The sequence below is a fragment of the Mirounga leonina genome, unplaced genomic scaffold, assembly GCF_011800145.1.
Source record: "Mirounga leonina isolate KUSES-001 unplaced genomic scaffold, KU_Mleo_1.0 Mir_418, whole genome shotgun sequence".
NCBI classification, from domain to species: Eukaryota; Metazoa; Chordata; class Mammalia; order Carnivora; family Phocidae; genus Mirounga; species Mirounga leonina.
The window spans coordinates 12,315,624-12,338,444 of NW_023270739.1; the positions used below are offsets into that span (position 1 = coordinate 12,315,624).

The window sequence follows — 22,821 nt, forward strand, 5'->3', positions numbered from 1 at the left end:
TATTTTTCTCATTGGCCACACTGACATTTATTGGCAACTCATCAGGAGTTGCCAAAGCACTAAAGATATCGTCATTACAGGTGGTTCTGTGTTGTCAGCTTTGTAGAAGAAGCAATTTTTGAAATTAAATGAGATGGAGAAATGTTGACAGAGAAGCAGTTCTTAATTTAAGAAATGGTCGGGGGAAGACTTAGAGGTAAGAGAGAAGGGCTGTTTGAGGAAACTCAAGAGAGGCTGCCTCACATACGGTTTGTAAAACAATTAAAATGGATGATGTCAGGTGGTAAGAAGGGCTTGAATTTAAAAATTTATACCTGAACTGCCAGATAGGTGACAGGCAACTAAAGGAAGACTCTGAGGGAGGTGTGAACGGTAGAGCATTCTGGAAGAATATTTTGGGCAGCTGCTTACAGGCCAGATCAAAGGAGGGCAAGACTGAAGACATAAAGCCTTCTAAGAAATGGGCATCAATAATCCAGGTGTGATATTGCTGACAGCAGTATAAACTGACATAAACTCTAAAAGTGAAAGTAATTTGGCAACATATACTAGAAAACATAAAAATATTCACATCCTTTGACCCAGAACTTCTATACTCCTAGGAATTTATCCTAATGAAATCATTCAGAAGGAGAGAAAAATTATATATGTAAGCATATTCACTGCAGTGTGATCTAATATTATGGAAGAAAGAAAGACACGATCTGAAAATCCAACAACAGGAGACGGATGAAATAAACTGCTGTGCATCCACCTGATAAAATATTATATTGCAATTAAACCAAAAGATGGCTAAAAATCTCTGTAACAACATGGAAAATTACTTATAATGGCATCAGATGGAAAAATAGTAAAACACCACGCTAGATGTCTCTTATACAGCACCTGCATAAGTATATGGATGCATTTGAACAAAGGCTTGAGTGTTAAAATGCAAAAATAAAAGCAACTGTACAGCGGTGGTAGGATTTCTGGTGAGGTCTGACAAAATTCATCGTTGGTATATTATTCTTATAATTAAAAAGGAAATTTAAAAAATAAAAGATAAATGAATAAATGAACAAGGAAAGAAAGAAAAGAGAAAGGAAGAACAAGTTGTAAATCTGAAGTCTATAATGCAGGAATTCATAGTGAGGTTTAATAAAAACTAACTTTAGATAGAGAAGCAGCAGACATCAGGCTAAGGTTGTGAACTGGACTTAATAAAAGTCCAATACAAATGAAAATAAATTGCAGAGACCAAGAAAGCTGATTTTGTTGCCATTATATGTGAAATATTAAATCCATAAATTATCTGGAATAAATGAACCTAGTTGCCAATATAATGGTTCTCCTAAACTTTTTCTGGCATTTGTGGTAAAGGAACAGAGAAAGAAATCCCCTTTTGGAAAGACCCTCATTAAGTTATAAAAATACCTTTTAAACAGTTTCTACATAGAATTTATCTTTTAAGGTGATAATTTAGAGTAGTACCAAGGACTAAATTTTCTGTTGCTTTTAAATGCAAGGCTGATCTGTCATAAAACCACAACATTAAAAAAGAAAGAATAGCTTTCAAAAGCCCTAACACAAGTGCTTAATTTAATTAGAAAATATACTGGCATGTGAGGCAATACAAATTGAATTTTGAATGTGCCAATCTATTCAGAAGCTCAGCCCCCTAAGACTGTTTAGATCCAAAGATGTTGGCTTCTCTAAGGCTGGTTTCTTTTACACAACTTAGATTGTACCTAATCTATTCAGTACTTCTAGCTCTTATTCTATACCCTTTCTAAGGCTGAAAGGGAAGGGAAGGGGAGCCAGCATTTCTGGCTGTAAATACCTTTATAGCACTGCTAGCCAACAGTCAACCACCTCACCTTCTTTATATGCTTAATTTCCAGATGAACAGGAGCAACAAGTCAAATATAAACTAAAGAGTAAAACCATTGTTCAGTTTAGAGACCAAGTAAACTAGGAACAGCTCAGTGACACACCAGACTTAAGAGGACTCCACCACATAGGTTTTGTATCCTATGAGTAGGCTCTAAAAAGCTCAGGCTTAGGAGTCAGACAGCACTGGGTTTGAGTACAGTCCTGCTGTTTATTAGAAGTGTGACCTTGGTCAAGTTATTCAACTTTACTACCTGTCAGAGTTTCCTTATCTTTTATGTATGGCACCTTGCACATAGCAGGTGTTCAGTAAGTGGCCACTACTGCTTTTATAGCATGGCCTATGATGTGGCATCTAGCCAAATACTGACCTATTAGAGAACTAGGAGTTATTTCACATTGTAGAAAATACACTCAAACAGTACTCATACAAGGGAATTAGCCTACTGGGGTGGTGTGTGTATGTGTGTGTGTTGTGCTGTGTTTCATGAATAGAGATTATTCCTAGAACTAAATGCCAGAGATTATATAATCCAGTCTGGAAACAAGAACAAGGTATAACAAAGGAACAGCTCACTAAACATGCTCCTCTGCAAAAATCTGTGGAATGAGCTCAAAGAGTCAGAACTCCACCTCCCAAGTGGAAAGCAAAAAGTCCTCTGACCTGGTCCAGGGTATTTACATACTCTTTTCAAATGTGTAGCCTGTATTTCTAGAACTGTCTCAATATTAGGTCCCTATCAATCAGGTCCTTCTAGCACATAAATGAAGACCTCACAGCGATCAGTATCATTTTCCTCTCTTATGAGGACTACTCTTGGGAGACCTACCTACTTGCCTGTATTTTAGATAACTTTTATCTTTAATTTGGTCATAAATTTGCCCTACTTCCAAAATGGAATCCTGTTGGAGATTGCTATGGGGTAATCATAAGCCCAGGTAGTCTCTATGGCCACTAAGCCATCTCTCTATCATCATAATTGATGACTCTAGGCCTCAGTTTCTTCACCTATTAACTGAAGGGGACAGATCTAATTGCCTTTGAGATTCCTTCTAGTCTAAATATCGTCTGATTCAAGGAGCTAAGATACTACTGCACATCTCGGGGCCCTTGATCACTGTTTGTTCTGATAATCATAATGATGGCAACCAATCTCTCTACTATATATATATTTTTTAAGATTTTATTTATTTATTTTGACAGAGAGAGAGAGAGCGCGCGCGCACGCGAGCATGAGCTGGGGCCGGGGGTGGGGGGAAGGGAAGGGGCAGAGGGAGAAGCAGACTCCCCACTGAGCAAGGAGCCCAATGCAGACCACGAGAAGGAGGTAGGGGTAGAGTTATGTAGCCACAAGCCAAAGGTAGAAGCTGAAAAGGAAATATTCTCCCCTAGACCCTTCAGAGGGAGCAGGACCCTGCTGACACCTTGATTTTGGATTTCTGGCCTCCAGAACACTGAAAGAGTAAATTTCAGTTGTTTCAGGCTACCAAGTTTGTGGTAATTTGTAACAGCAGACCTGGAAAACTAATACATTCTATTTACATTTATTGTGATAAATAGCACAGTTGGGTTTATTTATATTTAAACATCTCTTTTTGTGTTTTGTTTACCATCTTTTTTTAAAAAAAGACTTTGAGAAAGAGAGTGAATGAGAGAGAGAGAGAGAGCAGAAGCAGGGGAAGGGGCAGAGGAAGAAGGGGAAGCAGGCTCCCTGCTGAATAGGGAACCCAATGTGGGGCTTGATCCCAGGACCCTAGGATCATGACCTGAGCTGAAGGCAGAAGCTTAACCAACTGAGCCACCCAGGCACCCCTCTACTAAATCTGTTATCAGAACAGGCCTTGAAGGAGGAGGAGAAGGAGGCTGGACAGCCTATATTAGAACAATCCGTATGTCCCATAATTAATAGCTCATTCTATAACTGGAGTGGAGGTGATTAGGACCGAACAGTAACCAAAGGAAGTAGTGTATTGGTCCTGAAAACCTTTTTTTTTTTTTTAAGATTTTATTTATTTATTTGAGAGAGAGAGAATGAGAGACAGAGAGCATGAGAGGGAGGAGGGTCAGAGGGAGAAGCAGACTCCCTGCCAAGCAGGGAGCCCGATGCGGGACTCGATCCTGGGACTCCAGGATCATGACCTGAGCCGAAGGCAGTCGCTTAACCAACTGAGCCACCCGGCGCCCCGGTCCTGAAAACCTTTTTCTCTTCTGTGCTCAAAAACACAGAATAGACAGGGTAAAGGCAACATGACCTTGCAAAAAGAGCCTGGATATGGAATCTAAAGACTAGGTCTGCCACTTCTAGCTATGTGCCCTTGAGCCCATAGATAGTCACTTTGTCTTTCTGAACCTCAATTTCCTATTCCCCGCCAAAAGAGAATACTTATATCTCCCTCATAAGTTTTAATGTAAGAGAATTATATGTGATGACATGTGAAAATGCTTGGGATAGATAATACGTAGTACATAGCAAGCACTCAGTAAAGGTTAACAGGTGAATTGAGACAAATGAAGAAGAACAACCATTCTTCCTGTTTTTTAATACTTTCCTATGCTGGGTCAACTTGCATTATGTCCTTGAGAAACAGACAAGTTTCATTTTTTCTGGGATAGATGGCTCTTCCCTCTCCCCAGAATAACAAGGGTCAGTGAATGAAGGAAGAAGGCTTGAAAATTAGTCTCAGTAATACAGCAGAAATTAGATGTTGTTACCTGGAGCCAGATAGGTAACTGTGCTCTAAACATAGTACAACATATTTTGCTACCCATTAGAAAATGTAAGGGTCAAGGAAAAAGAGAAAGGATGGAGTATACTCCCTAATTTTTTTTATCAGGCTACTTCAACTCAGTGCTACAGGTTTAACTCCTGCCTTTTTTGTTCAAAACTAACAGTTACAGGCTCTTCATTGCCAGGCACTGTTACAAGGGCTGTAGACGTATAACTCATTTAATCCTGACAACAAACCTATGACGTAGGTACTATTATTGTCCCTGTTGGACAGGTGAGGAAACTGAGGCACAACAAAGTTATATAATTTGTCCTAGGACACATGGATGGTAAGTTGAAGATCAGAGTCCAGGCGGTCTGGCTCCAGAGCCTGCGCTATGGCCACAGGATCTCTTGAGTACCTTGATCATTAGAACTATAACTCACTGAGTAAAAGCCTCCTAGGTACACTGTGCTCAGTGTACAGCATTAAACTTCAGTTAATTTAAGACGCACGATAACTTAGGTAATGTTATCCCTATTTTACAGATAAGGAAGCCAAGACTCAGGCTTAAAATAACATCCATAGCCATGAAGCCAATAAAAGGCAGATTTGAACCAAGATTTATCTGACTCTAAATTCTACCTTCTTTCCAGTCTCTGGAGGGAACAGCCCATTAAACATGCTCCTCTGCAGAAATCTATGGAATGAACTCAAAGAGTCAGAACTCCACCCCAAAGTGGAAAGCAAAAGGAAAAAGTCCTCTTACATGGTCCAGGATATTTACATACCCTACTCAAATGTGTGATGTGTTTCTAGAACTGTCCCAAGTTCTAGCTTTATTAGAGAAACAAAGTAGCATAGAGAACCTCCTCCCCCAAATAACAAACGAGTCGCTTTCTCTGTACATCATTCATTTCCATTCTTGGTTAGACTCCTCGATGCCCCATAATCACCCCTTATTCTGAACATTTCTCAAATTGATTTTTCCAGATGAGGAAAATGAAGCACATGGTATTCAGCTACTTTTTCAGGGTTTCAAACTCCATATCCCATAGAGCGGGGCAATTTAATTCCACATCCCCATTTTTATTGCCAGACCACCACAATCATACTTCCCCTTCCTATTGATCTGCCTCCTAGGTCTCTCTTGCCTTGAGGGGTATAGCCCCACTGCCAACATGAACCTCAGCTATTTTCTTTGTACGCTAGCCCTACTATAATCAGCGTTAAACATGAGAGCTCTTTTCTGAAGGAGCTGACTGACCGGGTTTGAGTTAAGTCAGAGCATTATCAGGCATGGCCCAAAAAGCACTTCAGGAATACCACCTTAAATAATATACACTGGGCATTACAACTTTACAAACATTCTCAATGTGAAAGGGGAGCTGGAGATGTCCAGAACCTAAGCTCTGACAGCACTTGGCTAGGAGTGGTTAAGTGGAAACCAACCTGGAGGGAGATCAAGGAGAGGAAGAGATAAATTCAAGGAATCCAATCTGGAGTTCTAATCAGTTTAGCCATGAAGGGAAGGAGAAATATTGAAGAAACTGGTAAGATGCAGTTGGAGGTTTTTCCTCCTCCCTTCCCTAGAGAAGAAAGTTCCTATTTATTGCTGGATATCTGGCATATAGTAATTGCAAAAGAAATACTAGTTGATTCAACACTCTTTCTTTTGAAAATCAGTTGGTAGCTGCCTCAAATTCTTTTTGGAAAGGAGTTATAAATCACGTTAAATGAATATAATCTCTACAATATGTACACCTATGCCTTAAATGAATTTCTCCTAAATTAGGCAGATATGCAACAGTAAAGCATATTAGAGAGTGAAGGAGCTAAGATACAAACAGAATTTAATCCATCCATACATTCTCCAAGAAGAAAGCAGCATGGTACTGTAGAAAGAGCTGTCAGACAACCTAGATTCAAATCTCAGCCCCATCTCTCAATGACTGTGTGGACTTGAGGCAACATTATCCTAAATGTCGTTTGTGAAATGGGGAATACCACCACTTTCCTCACAGGGTTGCTGGGAAGATTAAATGGAAGTGAAGGTGTTTTATTTCTGGATCTCCTCCACCCAGGGCAGAAATGGCACACTGGCAGTTCAATCATACAAAGTATAATAAAGTGCAGTGGTGGGGACATAGCAAACACAGAAAGGGAAACTATGAGTGGAAGCTAGTGAAAGGAAGAAAAATGCTATATCTAGGGTGAGACTTGGTGTTGAGTGTTTTCACAGGGGTGAGTAGTCAGTCATTTCTATAAAGTAGTCTTCTAAATGGAAGAATAAAGGTGTGGTATGCTACCTTTTGAAGCGAGCATGTAAAATTCCTGGAAGGAAAAGTAATGAGCTAACGGTTCTTGGAGAAACATTCAGAGAAGTGGCTGGGATTTATAACAAGATACCTTTATACTGCAGAGTTGTAAAGTGGAAAGAACAATGAATGGTTTGAAGACCTAGGTTGGAATCCCAGCTCACAAGTATGACCTTGGGCAAGTTACTTAACCGATATAGAATCTCAATTACAAAACGAAGATAAAACCTCACAGGACTGCCGTTGAGATTAAATGAGAGAATGGATGGGAAAGCTGTTAATGCGATACAAATAACAGGTATTATTCGGAGTCAGAATCTCTCTTCCCCCGCCCACTTAACAACATAGTACGTCCACGACCTTGGCATGATTTCAGTTCTTAGCGCCTCAGTTTTCTCATCTATAAAATGGGAAGGATGACACCATCTACCCTATAAACACTCTGAGAATCAAATGAGATCATATAGGAGACATCAAGCCTTGGAAAGTGTACAGTGCTATAGGTATACAAAGAACTGCCATCGTGGCTGATAGGTTTTATGCGTATCGAGGGCCGTGTTTAAGCACGGAAACACGGATTTTTCATGCTACACAGGTGAGGAAGCCTCGCGTGCATTTCTGCATCCCAGAGTGGGGCACGGGCACAGACGCACATCTACGGATTCCGGGGGTGTGACTTGCACGCTTGGGAAGAGGACCGTAGGACAGGCTGCTGGGCCGGAATCGGAGGAGTGGGCGCCAGGGTGGGGGCAGGGGGATGCAGGATGCACGGACGGGAAAGGCTGGGGGCACAAACACGCATGCCCAAGCCGGAAACGTTTTCGGGGAAGAGCAACGCGCATCCCCGGAATGAAGGGGGTTGGGAGGGATGCGATGTGCAAGCCCCGAGGGCGGCCCGGGGGTGCTCCACCGCACGCCCGGGGCCAGGGCTCTTTACCTTATCGCTGTAATCCCTCAGGACCCGCTCGATAGCCCCCGCCTCGCCGGCCCGGACGATGTAGAGGGCGCGCTCCTCATCCATGGCCGCAGGTGCGGGGGAGCCGCGGCCGCTCTGCGCGCCCAAGCCGCTGCCTCCAGGTAAACGCCTCGCGCCCCCGCTCGCTCGCTCGTTCCCAGCTTCCTTCCTTCCCTCCTTCCCTCCCTCCCTCCTGCCTCCAACCCGCCAGCCTCCGCCCGGGCAGGGCCGACGTCACCGCCCCTCAACTTTCACCCCGCGACGTCACGGTCCCCCAGCAACCGGCGCCTCGCGGCCGCCCCCGTCAAGGCCCGGGACTCGATAGAGCCCTGACGAGCGGCCCGAGGCGGGGCCAGACCCGAGGCCTCGCTTACTCTCCTGCCTCTCCCCCCCTCGGAGAAGAGTACAGCCTTTTAAGTGGGCTCTCGCAGAGAGAACTGTTCTTCTCTCCTGACCCTCCTCTATGAATCATTCTCCTCAGCTGACGAGAGCGACCCGGCTCTTCCCCGCCCCTCGAAGAGCCAGCAGCTAAATGGACTACAATTCCCTGCGTTCGTTGGGGGCATTCCACTCTTCCATCTAATTTACTGGAGTGCCGAATGGCATGCCGGGATTAGTAGTCATCCAGCGGGAAAGACTTCCCGCCAAAGGCATGCTGGGAGCTGTGGTCCGGTCAGGGCCGGAAACGGGAGTCCCGGGGCCGCTCGAGGCCAGCGGCCAAGAGACCGTTAGGGGAGGGTGCAAGCGTCGGCTCTGCCTCCTTTTTGTTCCTATCGGAGCTGGCTGTCCTGCTCTAGCCTTGGCTGGTCGGGCAGGTTGACGGTCGCGGAAACTGGCACCCCTTGGTGGAAACTGCCAAGCACCGGTTTAATTCCCTCTTTTTCTCGTTTAGCGGTTTCGGTCTCTTTGAAATTCTTTCCTTCCTCCCCTTGTTTGCGGTCATGTTATGTATTCAGCAGCAGTAATGTGGGAAATTGCAGGCAGTTATCTGGATAAAATGATTTTTTTTTTTTTTTTTTTTTTTGCCTTAGTGATAGTCGCTGCCACGTCTCACGTGCCGCGGGGTTTCCAGACTCAGTGTTAGGTGGTCGCCGCGCAGCTTCTGATTCTCACGACACGGAGATTTTTGTGGAAGCAAAGGAACCCGGATAGGTTAAGTAATTTGCCCTAAGACGCACAGCTGGTAAATGGGGAATTAAGAGATTTAAATCCGGGTCTTTTCCCCAAAGGCAGCTGCTCTACACCCGCCAGTCGTGTAATAATAATGAGGTCCTAGTGATGATAGTGGTGATGCGGGAAGTGAGGGAGAAAGAGGCTCACGTTTGCCAAGTGTTTACTATGTGCAATTTTTCTGTTACATACTGCACCTGTGTCGTCAGTCAGTTTCTCACCAAGTCAACAGGTATTTGAGAACCTGTGGTTGTACCTGGCACTGTTCAATAAAGTTCAGTACTGTTCAGGGTAGATACCGTGGGCCCCAAATAAAGTCCCTGCTCTTATGGAGCTTCCATTCTAGTGCCTAATCCTATGAGGGAGGTACTGTTCTCATTGTAAGCTGAGGAAACAGTCTTGGAGAGGTTAATAGATTAATTTACCAAGATTGGACAATTTGGAAACTGAACCTGAACTCAGAGTCTATGCTCTTTCTGCTCTCCCAAGCTATATGTTAGAGAGTGGGTGAGTTTCCCAAGTAATTTTCAGTTCTATTCCAAGCAGCCTTTACCAAAAATCATCTTTGATGCCTCTTCTGCCCATGTCTACCTCCTGAGCTGTGCTGAAGAGGAACTAGAGGGGACAAAAATGTATTCATCTAATAATTACAAAATTGTATTTCCTCTATGTGTCAGATGCTGTGCTAGCTCTGGGATTTTGGAGATAAAAAGAAATATAGAATCTAAGCTCATGGAGCCTTTGGTCTTTCTGTGGATTATACTTTTCATGCGGCAGACATTTATTGAGCATATTTGTTGAGGCAGGCACTGGAGTAGGTGCTGTGTCCATAATAAACGAATTCACAAAGATTCTAATCTCTCTCTTGAAAAAGTCCACTTCTTAGAGAGGTCACGGTATAATAAGCTACATTCCTTAGGTAATAGTAATATCTTGCAATTGTTTTTTAACAGTTTACAAAAAACATTTTAATACACACTATCTTAATGGATCATTGAGGAAGGTATTGTTCCCATTTATAGATAAGAAAACAGGCTCCGATGAGCTAAGTAACAAGAGCTAGGGCTCAAACTGAGAGCTGTAAGGTAATGGTATTTGGGTGCCTACTCAGTGTCCAGTAGTGTATTCTGTGCCTTTTGGGTAACCATATATTTATTTTTGGAGCAAGGGCCCCAGGACAGGACACTAACCAGCATAAAGTATCTGAGTTGAGATGTTTCTTTTACAGAATTTTTAAAAGACTTTATTTATTTGAGAGCAAGAGAGAGAGAGCATGAGCTCTGGAGAGGGGCAGAGGGAGAGGGAGAAACACACTCCCTGCTGAGCAGGCAGCCCGATGTGGAGCTTGATCCCAGGACCCCGAGATCATGACCTGAGCCACCCAGGTGCCCCAAGATGTTTTCTTTTAAAGAGGGTCTTACACAGGTGTTTGTAATGTCTGTTTACCAGAAATAGGCTTATGTTTTGAGGCTCTAACCCTGTACTTCTAAAAAGAAATTTAAAAAATGTGAAACCACATCAATTAACTACTTGGGAAATTGCACTTTAGTAATTTTAATTAAGCACTAATATTCTGATTTTATAAATCAAAAGGATCTTTGACTCTAATTCAAGTCATCCTTTGACCACTGACGAGACTCTGGTCCCAGAAAAATTAAGTGACTTGTCCAAAGTCAATAGTTAAAAGCAGACTCTGGGACTAGAGCCTAGACTAGCTAAATCCTGGTCACTACATCACTTTACCTCCCTGAATATTTAGTTATGTGATACTTTCAGTGACTAGAACTTCTAGTCCAGCACTAACTCCAGTTCCTGTTGATTCTTGGGTGGCATGGTACTGAGGAATTAGGATTTAGAGCCCAGGTAATCAAAGCAACACATAATTATTCACAAGTCATCGCTCTGAAGGATAGTAATATAAGAATTCTACACATATGTACACACTGTGCTTTACTATTCTCAGATATCTCCACATAGATCATCTGATTTAATCCTTCTAATAACTGAAAAATGCAAGGTCAATAGGACAGGCACTATCTTCCTTTTTATAGAGAAAAGGGAAGTTCAGGGTGTTGATTAGCTTGCTCACAAGCAATAAGTCTGCTAATAAGTGGTATAGTTGAGGGCTAGAAGTGCACTGGGCTCTGATAGCATAAAATGTTATGGATCGGGGCCAATGAAAAACCTGCAAATAAATACTAGTCATTTCTTTTGGACTTTGATATATCCCACTGTGGCATTTCCTCTGCTGTGACAATGGGCTAGATGGAATGTGCCAGATTGGTCTTTAAGGAGTACCTGGTGCTAACAGCTTTTAAAATCCAAATCTTACACACACACACACACACACACACTCACACACTAATTTTTATACGTTTTCTATAGAAGAAAGCAGAAATTTAAAAACTGAACAGTTTGGTTTACTCGCTACAGCTCCTGAACCGGAGTTCAGAGAATTCCATGAATTCAGGGCATGACCTGTCCCTCAACAATCACCTTGACACTGTCAGGCTACTCTTTCAATCTTTAAGTCACAGAATCTTCAGCTGTAAAATAAAGGGGTTGGTCCAGATAGTATCTTAGTTCTCAGTTCTAAAATTCTGTGATTCTAAGAACAACAAAACCGTATTTGATCATGCTCATTCTTTAGAAAAGTCTATTAATAAGGGTGAGGTTATATAAACACATGATCAAATACCAATGTGGTGCATGCAAATCATTGCTTGGGCTACCTGCACAGATTCTGATTCAGTTGATCTGTGGTGAAGTCTTGGTAGCTATAAATGCTTCTGAGTTGACTTGAGTGAGCAGCCAGGGTTGAGAACCAAAGGACCAATATTTTGATACTGTATCAATCACTGAACTAGTTTTTTGATAGACTGTCAAACTCATGTGCATGTGACTTGCTGGTCTTTGAGAATTCAGAATAACCTAGCAGATGAAAGTGATTTTTATTTCATTTTCTACCAATAATCTCCCTTTTGTAGCGAAGTTAACATGGTTTGTTCCTTTAACAAATATTTGGTGCTTATTAGAGCACAGCATTGTCCTAGGCACCATAAAAAAATAAAAGTGAGTAGAAACCATTTATCTTGTCCTTTGGGGATCTAAGAAAAAGCCAGGCAACAAATGAATCTTTTCTGGTAGGGAGGAAAGAATTGAACATAAGTACTGTGCAAATCAAAGCAAGATAAACATTGATGGGAAGACAAGGAAGCAGAGAAGCCTTCTCGGAGAAGGTGAATTATAAGGAGAGAACAGTGGAGAGAGCTTGGAGGCCAGCAGATTTGGGGGTAGGCGAATGACATGAGAGGAGTTCAGGAAACCAAAATTAACGAGACACTTGAGAAATACCAACCTGGTTAAACTTGAAAGCCAGCAGTAGAGATTTCTTAGAGGTCCGTTGGTCAGTGGGATAAGTAAAAGTTAAATCTGAGAGACATTTCATAATCAATGATGACTCCATAGCGAACCAGTCCAACTTCGGTTTATGGCATGTTACGTTCCTGAAAACATTCTCTTACCATGCCTTATGACGTAAAGTTAAATAGCACTGGGAGACAGGAGAGGGTCTGTTGCCTGCTGGTGTCAGATCCTTGTACACATTATTTTAATTTCTCAGGGTCTCATTTATAAAATTAGAGTTGGACTGGATGACTTCGAAGTTTTTTTTTTTTAAACTCCTAAAAATCTATGATTACTTGATCCAGCCTTTCAGCACCTTTATTTGGTTCCTCAGGCATATTCCCAGTATTTTTTAATTGCTAAAATTGAACCCATGCTGCTAGTCCTTGGCAGATGTACCTATCGTTGTTTAATATTGACTGTCCACAGTGGGACTCTCAAATTAAGCACACAAAATGGGCTCTGCCCTTTAGGAGTTTTTATTTATTCAAGAACTGGAATGTGGGTCAGACCTATTTGCATCTCGCTGGCTTGGAATCCCATCCAAACACCTCTTGGGAAAACCCAGCGCTTTGGGTGGCAATGCTGTAATGTGGCAAAAGGCCCCGGGACCGGGGATTGGAAAACCTGGGTTTGAGTCCCAATTCTCTGTGTGTGTCTCAGAAGCCAATCATGTGTCAAATTCTTTAAAACCCCTTCTGACAACCAATTTTTTTGTATCTAACAGGAAAACTTGAAAGCCGAAAGACTAGTTTGAATTTTAACTCTGTCCCTGGGTGTTCGAGGATAAGTCACTCACCCTCTTTGAACATTGATTTTCTCAACTGTAATGAGCATTATGAAACTTACTTTGGAGGGTTACAAGAAGTGGCCGTCAAAGTGGCCAGCACAGCAGCCCTGGGGCGGAGTAGCCCCTAAAATGTTAGCCGAACTGGAATGCAAAATGCAGCCTCCCTCACAATGATGTGAAGATTCGGGGATAAAGGTCATGTTATTCCTATTGATGCACAAACACACGAGTTTTGTCGTTGCTGATGTGTAACAACAGAAAAGTAATTCCTGCACACTGCTTTGGTCTTTCAGCCTTGAAGTTAACGTCTTTAATGCTGACATGCTTTAACATAGGACAGGACAGTTTGGGGACACTGTCATATATGTGTATGCGTAAATGAGGAGACTAAAACAACACACACACACACACACACACACACACACGCCCCATATCAGTGTCGTTGCAATTAAGTGTTTGAGATTCACACATCAGAAGAAATATATTCTCACAGCCCTTCTTCCCCCTACTCGCTTTTTAACTCTTTATGCAGTAAAGCATTAATTTACTTACCAACATTTGATTAAACTCTTAAGGTTCAACCCTAGGAGGAGGCAGGAGTGGACAAAGGATTATTGTCATTCATCATCAACACATTTTAGTCTTCCCCTCCAGTCGCCTATGAAGGATTAGCATTTCCCTGAAAGGAGGAGGACAGAATAAATTGCATCTACCACCGAAGAGCTGAGCTCCTTTCAGCTGGGGGCACATACCGGGAGCTTTTCCCATATTAGTCAGCTTTATCTCAACTTTGGGGCAGTGCCTCCATCTGAATTTCATGGGTTTCAGGGTCAGTCAAAACAGAATTGTAGGGTTGTTGAGGTCAGAGGCCACTGCTGTCAAAGGGTAGTGACCTGAACAGCAAGAGGTAGCCAGCTCCCCCCCCCCCACCTCCCCCCTTCAAATGACTTCATTCTAGTGAATACTTGGCTCATTGCACCTCCCCTGCAGAGTCTTTTTTCAACCTGCTAATAAAAATCCTCCTGTGACCTGGTTTTTTTTTTTTTTTTAACATTATTACTGATTTTCTTTTGTTCCTGTTTCTATATAGAATGACCAAATCTTTGTCCTTGATAACGTGTGGTTCGTCCATACCCTGGGAAATGACAGAGGGAAGGCCCGCGTGCTGCTAACAGAATGAGAGCAGTGCCGCCTGGGGGAAAGATCTGGTGCCCAGCTTAGAGACTGCCTTCATTTAGCTCACACAAGGATTTCCCAGAACTTCTGAAACTCTTTTTCAACCCCCGTAGGTTCTATTACCATGGTCAAGGTTGATTTAAGAACTGCACCAGCCAAAGGCGCTTAGGAGAGAGGCCTGGGGGTGGGGTGGAGTGGAGACAAAAGGAGGAAGGAGGAAGAAGGCAGAGTGCTGTTGTAGGAAGAGCACCAGCTCTGGAGGGGGGCAGTTCTGTCTTCAAATCCCAGCCCTGCCACCTAACCGGGTGACTTTGGGCATGGCTCCGTGTCTCCGTCTCCTCACGTGTACACAGAAATGATCACGCCACTGACATTGCAAGGAGGTTGTGAGGAACGGAGACGGGGCATCTGATGATGTGCCTGGCACAGAGCAGACCCCAAGAAATAGGAACCTCCATCAATGGAGGCAGACCCAACTCCCAGACCTGAGATGGCAGAGTCCTAGAACCTCCATCAATGGAGGCTGAGAGCGAGGGGAGGTGAGCGTGTGGCGGGCTCCTCATTTAGACGGTCACTCTGCCTGACTACCTTTCAGTCCTCGCCATTGATGGGGTCTGAGAGGCGCGGGCCAGGACACTTGGGAGACCGGCCCTGGTGGGAGCACAGTTTGGCAGTTCCCGGAGAATCCACTCTTCTCAACTTCTCTCTGCAGCTCTTCCCTCCTCTCAGGAGGCTCTTCTAAATACCAAGTGGCAGCCCTGCAGCTGTTCCTGAGGCTGATTCTCTCACCCCTGCTGTCGCGGTCAGACCTCATTATTTCTCATCGTCGTTCTCAAACAACTGGTTTTAGCTCTTGAGGCATTTATGATGGCGAAGGGAGGACTATGACTGGGGAGCCCTGTTTCTCCCGCCCACCACCTCTCTTCACCCACACTCCCTTCCTAGCAACAGCTCCTTGCTCAACTCTTGGGGCCCACGTCTTCCGTCTCACCTACACCAGCAGCAGCAAAATATGGGGGTGAGAAGGCTGGGGGCGGTGGCGAGGTGCAGGGGGAGGGATGGGGGAAGAGCTTCAGGGAGGAGGCTGACGAAGCACAAAAGGTTCTGACCTCCTTGGAAGAAGAGGAAACCACAGGGGCCGTGTCCAAGCTGGTTCAGCTTGGGAGGCTGCCAAGGAACTGAAGCAGAGAAAGTCCAGGTTAGGAGGGCAGGCGGCACAGTGGTAGGGAGGTGGGCTGGGCTGAGGGGCAAACAGGATAGTGCCCTTAGGGGGTGCTTTGTCAGCTGCGGGGCGGGGGTGGGGGGGGGAACCGGGCAGCGTAGATTATGGGGAGTGGCACTCTTCTCCACTCTGGACAGACTGGAACCCTGACCAAAAGAAACTTGGGGCGCATAACTCAGGGAATAGCAGTCCCTGGATCTTAGAGCTTCGAGGTGGAAGGGGGTTGTTTCTCAACCTTGGCTGCATATTAGAATCACCTGGGGAACTCGAAAGCTACTGATGCTGTTGTTGGGGGCTGGGGGGGGGGCGGTCCACATTCCTGGCCAGTTATTTACTGCGGCGGGACCTATACATCAGTATTTTTACAACGTTGACAGGGTAACTCTACTGGGCAGCCAGAGTTGAGAAGCACCGAAGTCCAATCCTACTTAGAGCAGGCATGTCCCTTCCATAACATCTTTGGCAGGACCAAGATTTAATCTCAGTGCTACCTCACTCTGAAGCCAAGGAGGATGTCCAGCTTTTTCTCTGAAGCTTCCAGTGACGACGATTTGCACACTTCGGGCTCTTGACTAAGTCTGAGCTCTGTGCTTCAGAAGACCAAGATCAACCCCCCTCCCCCCCACACACATACACAGTCTTTTCCCTGCAATAAAGGGAATTTTTATGTCATCCCCTCCCCAGCATTTACTGTTTTTTCTTTTTTAAATCTTGCCATTCTGCCTTTAAGAGGTACAAGACGTTGGGACAAACAGCCTGTTTGTTTTTGCTCTTTCCATCGGCAGATACGCTTCAGACCTTTTGACTGATGTCACTTTAAAGCTAGTGAGAAGGACGGAGCTGGAAACAGTCGTGGAAGAGCGTGGGGCTGGCTCTGAGGAAGGGGGTACGCCTCGCTCGGTGGCGGGGGGCAGGTTAACGGGCCCAGCTCATGGGCACGAACCGCAGGCCGTTTCTGAGCACCAGCTGGTGGAGCCGTCGGCCTCTCTCTTGCTCCCTCTCTGAATCCCGGCCCAGCTGCCAGTCCGTTCTTTGTTTCCCCTCAGCTGTCTGCCCTCCTCACCCAGATCTGCCGGCCCTGCGCCATCAGCCCACAGGCCATAATCTGAGATGGCAGAGTCCTAGAACGTGCCCGCTCGAGGTCCCGAGTGAGGAGGGGAACTCCTCCAAGGTCACGTGGTGGTGAAGCCAAGACTCCCTTTCAGTTCTTGTCCATTTGGGTTGGGCTTACCCAATGGCGCACGTTTCTGATTGGTCTCTGACTGGGCTGCAGCCTCAGAGGGGCCACAGATTCCCTTTCTTCCCAGACCTGGGGTGTACGAGAGGCCTGACAAAGGGACACAGCAGGATGGCTGCGGAGGACGCCACAGGCCTGCAGCGTGGGTGAGCCGTCCTGGCTGCCGTTCATGACTTCAGCCAGTTTCAAGCTGGCGGGGTCCTTTCCAGAGAGAGTCCTGAGGAGGGGAGTGTCCCTTTATTGCCAAGACTCCTCCGTTCTTCCTCTGACAAGTGACTGGCCCTACTCCCAGCTGCCACCCTTGCCCGTTCTCATTCCGGTGACTGGCGAGAAACCACCCGAGGGGAGACAAGGGGCATTTTGAGTCACAGGTTCCCAGCAGCTGCTGTCTTTTCCTCATCACGTCCTTCTCAGTTCTGAAATGGAAGGTCTAGAACAACGGGGAACACGGGCAGCACACTCAGCTCCCAAGAGTGGGCACCTTGCGCTCCGGAGAGCGCGCGCAGGGCCCCCTTGCCCTCCGTGGAAAGCTGCCGTCCTCCTGCAGCGCTCACCCCCAGCCCTGGGCTCTGCCGTGCGGGGGAGGCCCACGTTCTCGGGCCTGCAAAGTCGTTGGGGTGCGCGCTCTGTTCTCCGGGATCGGGCCCTTGTCGGTTGTGACGATTTCTGTCCCTTTAACGGCCTTGCGGCTGTTACTTGCACATGAGCTGCCCGGCAATTGCTTCAGGTTGTCGTGCTTGCTAAGTCCAACGTCAGACTGGCTACGTCCTTTCCTTTATGGAGCACTAGCTTTGAATTGTAAGAGAGCCACAGGTCTGGTTCTTCTCAGGTTCCCGTTATACGGTCACTAAATCTGACATTTTCTTTTTCTTCCCCCTACCCCGCTTTCCTCAGACAGGGCCAACTAATACATCGTGGCTGAGAGATCAAACTAATTTACCTTCAGGGAGTGAAATCCAACATCTACTTTCTTGTTGTTGAACAACATAGTGAAATATTTTTAAGGGGATGCTATGTAAAATATATCATTTTAATCCTAAAATCATTTTTAGGTATAAATACGTTATGTAATGGCAAGTAAGAGCTTAGCTTTAAAAATAAATCTTTCAACATGCAAATTGAGTTGTCAAATTCTCTTGCCTTTTAGTTAAAATAGTCACTGCTGCCATTTCTGGAAATCTGTGGCTCTGAATTTCTCATAGATCCTACTCTTTAACGTTTGGACAAAATAGTCATTTTTGCCGCTATATCCTCACTCCTCAGCTCTAGAGTCAAAATGCAGTGCTGGAGAAAAATTTGTTGATACTTATTAAGTATTCAGTAATGTTACTGTTCTATCCCAGAAGTTTATTAGTATTTAAAGCCCTGCACTTGAAAATATCTTTACACCCAGTGATCATTAAAGCATAATGAACTAAGTACCAGGGGACCTCTTATTGATGCTGGTGTTGAAGAAAAATATTCCCCCTAAGGCCTGCCCTTTGCTGACGCTAGCCATCGTGCGAACCTAAGACATATCCTTGTAAGTAGAATTGGTCCCCTACAAAACTCAATTAGGCTCTCGATACTAAATCATTCAAGGACCAGATGTGTGGCGTATCCAAATTGTAATGACTGTTTGATGACAAGATGATGGAGGAAGTGGGTAAGTACAACCAGATAAGACCACCTAATTTTGTTTTGTCTACTTATACCCTAAGTATTCACAATGCCATTTATCTCTCCGTATCTCTCTCTCTCTCTCTCTCTCTCTCTCTCTCTCTCGCACACACACACACACAGATTGTCAAATGCAAAATGGAAAATGGAGAAAGAGGTCATTTCAATACTTTTTATTTGAGTGTGAAACCATTCATATCTTGCACAACTGTACAGATAAAACTATTTCCATTTTAGCTGTAGACATGATTATCACACTGAGTGGTGTGATCAAAGATTTTATTTACAGAACAACTGCTAAAACATCCGATGTCATATTTCCATTTATTTCTTACCCATAGGGTAATAGGTCCACCATAATTGCCTGGTGCATTTTATAATACAGAAAGAAAACCTATGTTAATCTCTAACAAACCTCACAAACTGCTACAAATCTCACAGAAAAATGCCTACGAAAAAATTTTCCAAAAGTACAATACAGTTTTTATTTCCACACATACACAGTATAGTAGAGGCTCAAAGGCACAGCTTTGAATTTTTTTTTTCTATCAAAGTGTCGGAAATTATTATGGTCTTACGAAGGAACCATGAAAGTCATTTTCACACTTGGTGCTTGGTAAGTTAACGTTTGGTCCATCTGGTTTCACAAAGTTAATACAGCAGAGCTGAGTGTGATACTCAATACCATAAATCCACATTCTCACAGAATTTTGAAAACCCCTCTCCTGCCTTTTGCTGACACTAGCCATTGTGCAAACTTAGGACAAATACTTGTATGTAGAAGAACCGGTCCCCTACAAACCTCAATCAACTTAAGGCATACAGAACAGGTCTCTTCCTTCCCTCTACACAGTGCTTACGTTCCAAGACAATGCAGGTACTGTGAAAGACATGGGTGCAGTAACAGGGACTCTGGAGTTTTCCAGACACCAGCATTTCACCCTGGTGCTCCAGGAAGCAGTGATGGCACCACCAGGAACAAGGGATGCGTAGAACAAAACTGAGGGCTGTTCGTCGTACAGTAAGATGACAGACAGACGGCAAGGTGAATGCTCTTGGTAAATTATGTGCCCATCCAAGAACACAAACCAGACTCTGTCTCTAGTATCCATCAAGACTAATGAGCTTTTGTCAACAGGAAGATAAGTAGCTTACGGGGAGTGTTTGGCAACACAGAGCAAAGTCATGGAACAGAGGGAAAAGGCACAGATTGGCCTGCCCGGAATAGTGCTCGATAGAAACAGTCAAGTCTGGCTTGGCTACAGGAACCCCGTCTCACGGACTTTTAGTGAGTCCTGTTTCTGAACTAAAGTTGATTCATCCCACTCTGAATCCCAGACTCACGCTCATTAGGAAGATGGACACCTAGGAATAGTCCATGAGTTATGATGTATAGAGATACAGTCTTCTGGGGGTGGGTCGTTGGGTTTATTATTAATAATTATTATTAATATTAAATATGGATTCCTGCGATAGCAGTCATTTAGCCCATCCTGTGGAGGCCTCTCCGTTGATGTAAGCAAAGCCAGGAAAGTGTTGCATGTGCTCGTACTCAGAATTCCTGCGCGTGGTCAGGGGTGTGTACATGTCACTAGAGTTTCCGTACCTCGTGGAGTGCACAGACGGGCTTGTGTAGCACGTGTTGGCTGTGGGCACCTCTGGCCATCGGGGGGTGACGGGGGTGGGATGCAGTCGGGGAGTACTGCTCATCAAACAGGGTTCCATCCGGGAAGTAGGGCTATTGAAAGGGTACTTGTTGAGGGGAAAGAAATTCCACAAGGTTAAACTTAGCTTGCAAGTTGCATATACACAATATTGGTCACGCTCACAGTTTAAGTTAATTTCTTAAGATGCTATTAATGAAAGTCGAGAGGAAGGAAATCAGTGAACTTCCGAAAGATTGAACCTTGGTCTAGGAAGTAACCAACAGGAGAAATGCAAAGGATTTCATATCCAGAGTTGGACTGGTGTACATTCAAGTAGGAATACTGATTTTGTGCTCGAACTCTGGAATATCTGGGGAAGTCAAATCCAAAAGAAGGAACAGCCCCACTGGGAATACAGGAGAGTGAGTGTGTGTGTGTGTGTGTGTGTGTGTACAAGTAAGAGCATGTCCAAACAGATTAGGACGTATGGATGTATGGTGGTGAATTTTACCATTAGTTACGGAGATGGGATATATCCCATTCCATCAACCCAAGAGAACAATACTACCAAGTAAAACACAGTGACATTACTAAAAATAGCATTTTACAGTTGAATTCAATTATGAACTGCAGCCTAAAAGCAGGCTTTTGAAGAGGAAGCAAGCCAACAGCTTCAAAGGTTATTATTAGTGCCTTTCACTTAGAGAACATCTCTCTTTTTGGTTCACATTCACTGAAGTTCTGAAAGATGCACAAGGAGGAAACGGTGAATTGTCGGGGTTGGTGTGAATGTGGAGGAAGGAGTCGAGATAAGCCAATGGAGAGGGGACGGGAAGGGTGCTTTTGTGGAGGACAGAAGAGGGGAAAGCCTTCTAGAAAGAATCGGGAATAAAAGAAGTGCCTCTGCAGTGCTGCTTCTCCAGCATTCTTTTCTGTTTCCAAGACAGCTATGCAAATAAGCCCCTGTTAGTGCAGTCAGAGGGGAGGAAGGTGAGAGCTCCTAGTTTGCAGGCCCGTCCACACACAGACTTCCTCACTGGGCTAGGTCAGGGCCACCCAGCACGGACATGGGAGCCAGTCAACAAGGATGGCAAGGGCGGCGAGGAGGGCAGAGAGAGCACGTATGAATTCTTCTGCTCCCCATCTGTCTTCGCTGACAGTTGGAGAGTGGAGCCCCGAGGGATTGGGTGGGAGGCTGCCTCCTGTGAGGGAGACAGACAGGCTGAAGCCTAGACAGCCGCGAGAAGGGATTCTGGCAGCAGTGGCTGCTCCCCGTGGTCGAGGGGCCAAAGGGAACCGTTCTGCTGCTTCGAGTGGAAGGCCGAGGGAAGCGGGGCAGGCTGCTGGGCCCAAAGCACGCAGAGAGAAACGGTTACTCAGAGGTCAAGAGAGAGGTCTCCAACTTCGGGTAGGATGGGTTTCTCTTACATGCCCAGCAGGCCTTACCTAGAAACTGCAGCCACTTCCCAGCCCAAGAACAGGTCGGAAAGAGCGAGAAGTGTGCAGGTGGTGTCTGGGAACTCAGGGGACAAGGCACCCAGGGCTGTTACCAAGGTGACTGTGGACCGCAAAGCAAGGGTTTCATATCCCCAGATCAGATCAGAAACGCTTGAGTACATCCATGTACCCAGTAAGGGAGTCTACAGGATGCTGTGTGTATGGCCGCCATGGGGGACCCTCAGGCCTGAGATCATAGTAGCATTGGCCCTGCCCAAGAAAACAAGATCCCAGGTATCAAACAGTAATGTTAAGAAATATTATTACAAAGCAGTCTTTAATTTTTTCCAAAAGATTGCTTCCCCCTCCTGATATTCTCTCAAGTAAGCTCCCTGCGTGCATGTCAGCTAGCCTCATGGTGCTCTCCCTGGCCCAGAGGCCTCCTCTCCCATCCTGTGGCATGCCACGCTGGTTCCCCTCTCAGGGAATTTGGCCCTACCTGTTCCCTCTGCCTAGAACACTAGTTTCCCACCCCCACCCCCAAGATCTTTGCACGCCTGCCTTTTTATCCGCTTTCAGATCTCAGCTCATATGTCCCCTCCTCGGAGACCTTTCTGGACATCCTATCTCAAGAAGCTAAATGCTCCACCCTCTGCCTCTCAGGTCAGGCGCTTACCATCCTGCTTGTTAGCTGTCTCTTTCCATTGGCTTCTATTCATAAACTCCTGGCAGGGCTTTGCCACGTTCACTACCACATTCCCAACATCTGGGGACATGCCTGGCACCTCCGCAACTATCCGGCGACTGAACACCGGGGTGTTGCCACTAGAAAGAAGCTTAGGGGTCATATAACCCAGCCCCATGGATCACGCACATGAGAACACGAGGACCCATGAGGTGAAGCATCCTGCCCACAGTCGCGCTGCAGGCTACCAGGGCTGGCAGAGACACCCAGTGCTGGGGTGGCACTTTTCCCCACATCACTGGGGCACAAACCAGGCCTAAGCTGCCAGACTGCATCACATGAGAGAGGAAGACATGCCTGTTTTGGAACCCGCCCCATTACACTTTAACGTCTCCGTCCCTCTTGCTTTAAGGCTCCTCCTCCCCTACACACCACGGGGTCTTATAGCTCTGACCAGGCCTCCTCTTGCTGGTTCTGACGGAACCTCCCTTGGCTTGGCCCGTGTAGGTAAAATGTCGCAGTGCCTCTTTCCCACAGAAC

The 22,821-nt window shown here is 45.3% G+C and overlaps 2 protein-coding genes and 1 long non-coding RNA gene across 10 annotated transcripts in view; 1 reads left to right on the forward strand and 2 right to left on the reverse strand.

The window, feature by feature from the left end:
* The window catches only part of LOC117998777, a 170,951-nt gene extending 163,046 nt beyond the window's left edge, over nt 1-7,905 (forward strand). The window contains exon 3 of the long non-coding RNA XR_004676080.1: nt 7,858-7,905. This is a non-coding gene — a long non-coding RNA (uncharacterized LOC117998777). The remainder of the gene's footprint in view (nt 1-7,857) is intronic.
* RIC8B (RIC8 guanine nucleotide exchange factor B) overlaps nt 1-8,009 on the reverse strand; it is a 98,765-nt gene extending 90,756 nt beyond the window's left edge. For all 7 annotated transcript variants that reach the window (XR_004676075.1, XR_004676077.1, XR_004676076.1 and 4 more), the window contains exon 1: nt 7,837-8,009. Coding sequence is in view for 4 of the 7 variants with exons in the window: in XM_034987664.1 (XP_034843555.1) it covers nt 7,837-7,920 (84 nt within the window). In the remaining 3 variants the exon portion in view is untranslated. The remainder of the gene's footprint in view (nt 1-7,836) is intronic.
* An 11,869-nt stretch (nt 8,010-19,878) lies between these two features.
* Nucleotides 19,879-22,821, reverse strand: part of RFX4 (regulatory factor X4) — a 133,281-nt gene continuing 130,338 nt past the window's right edge. For both annotated transcript variants that reach the window (XM_034987659.1, XM_034987660.1), the window contains one exon: nt 19,879-20,265. In XM_034987659.1, the coding sequence (XP_034843550.1) occupies nt 19,993-20,265 (273 nt within the window). In that variant the 3' untranslated portion in view covers nt 19,879-19,992. The remainder of the gene's footprint in view (nt 20,266-22,821) is intronic.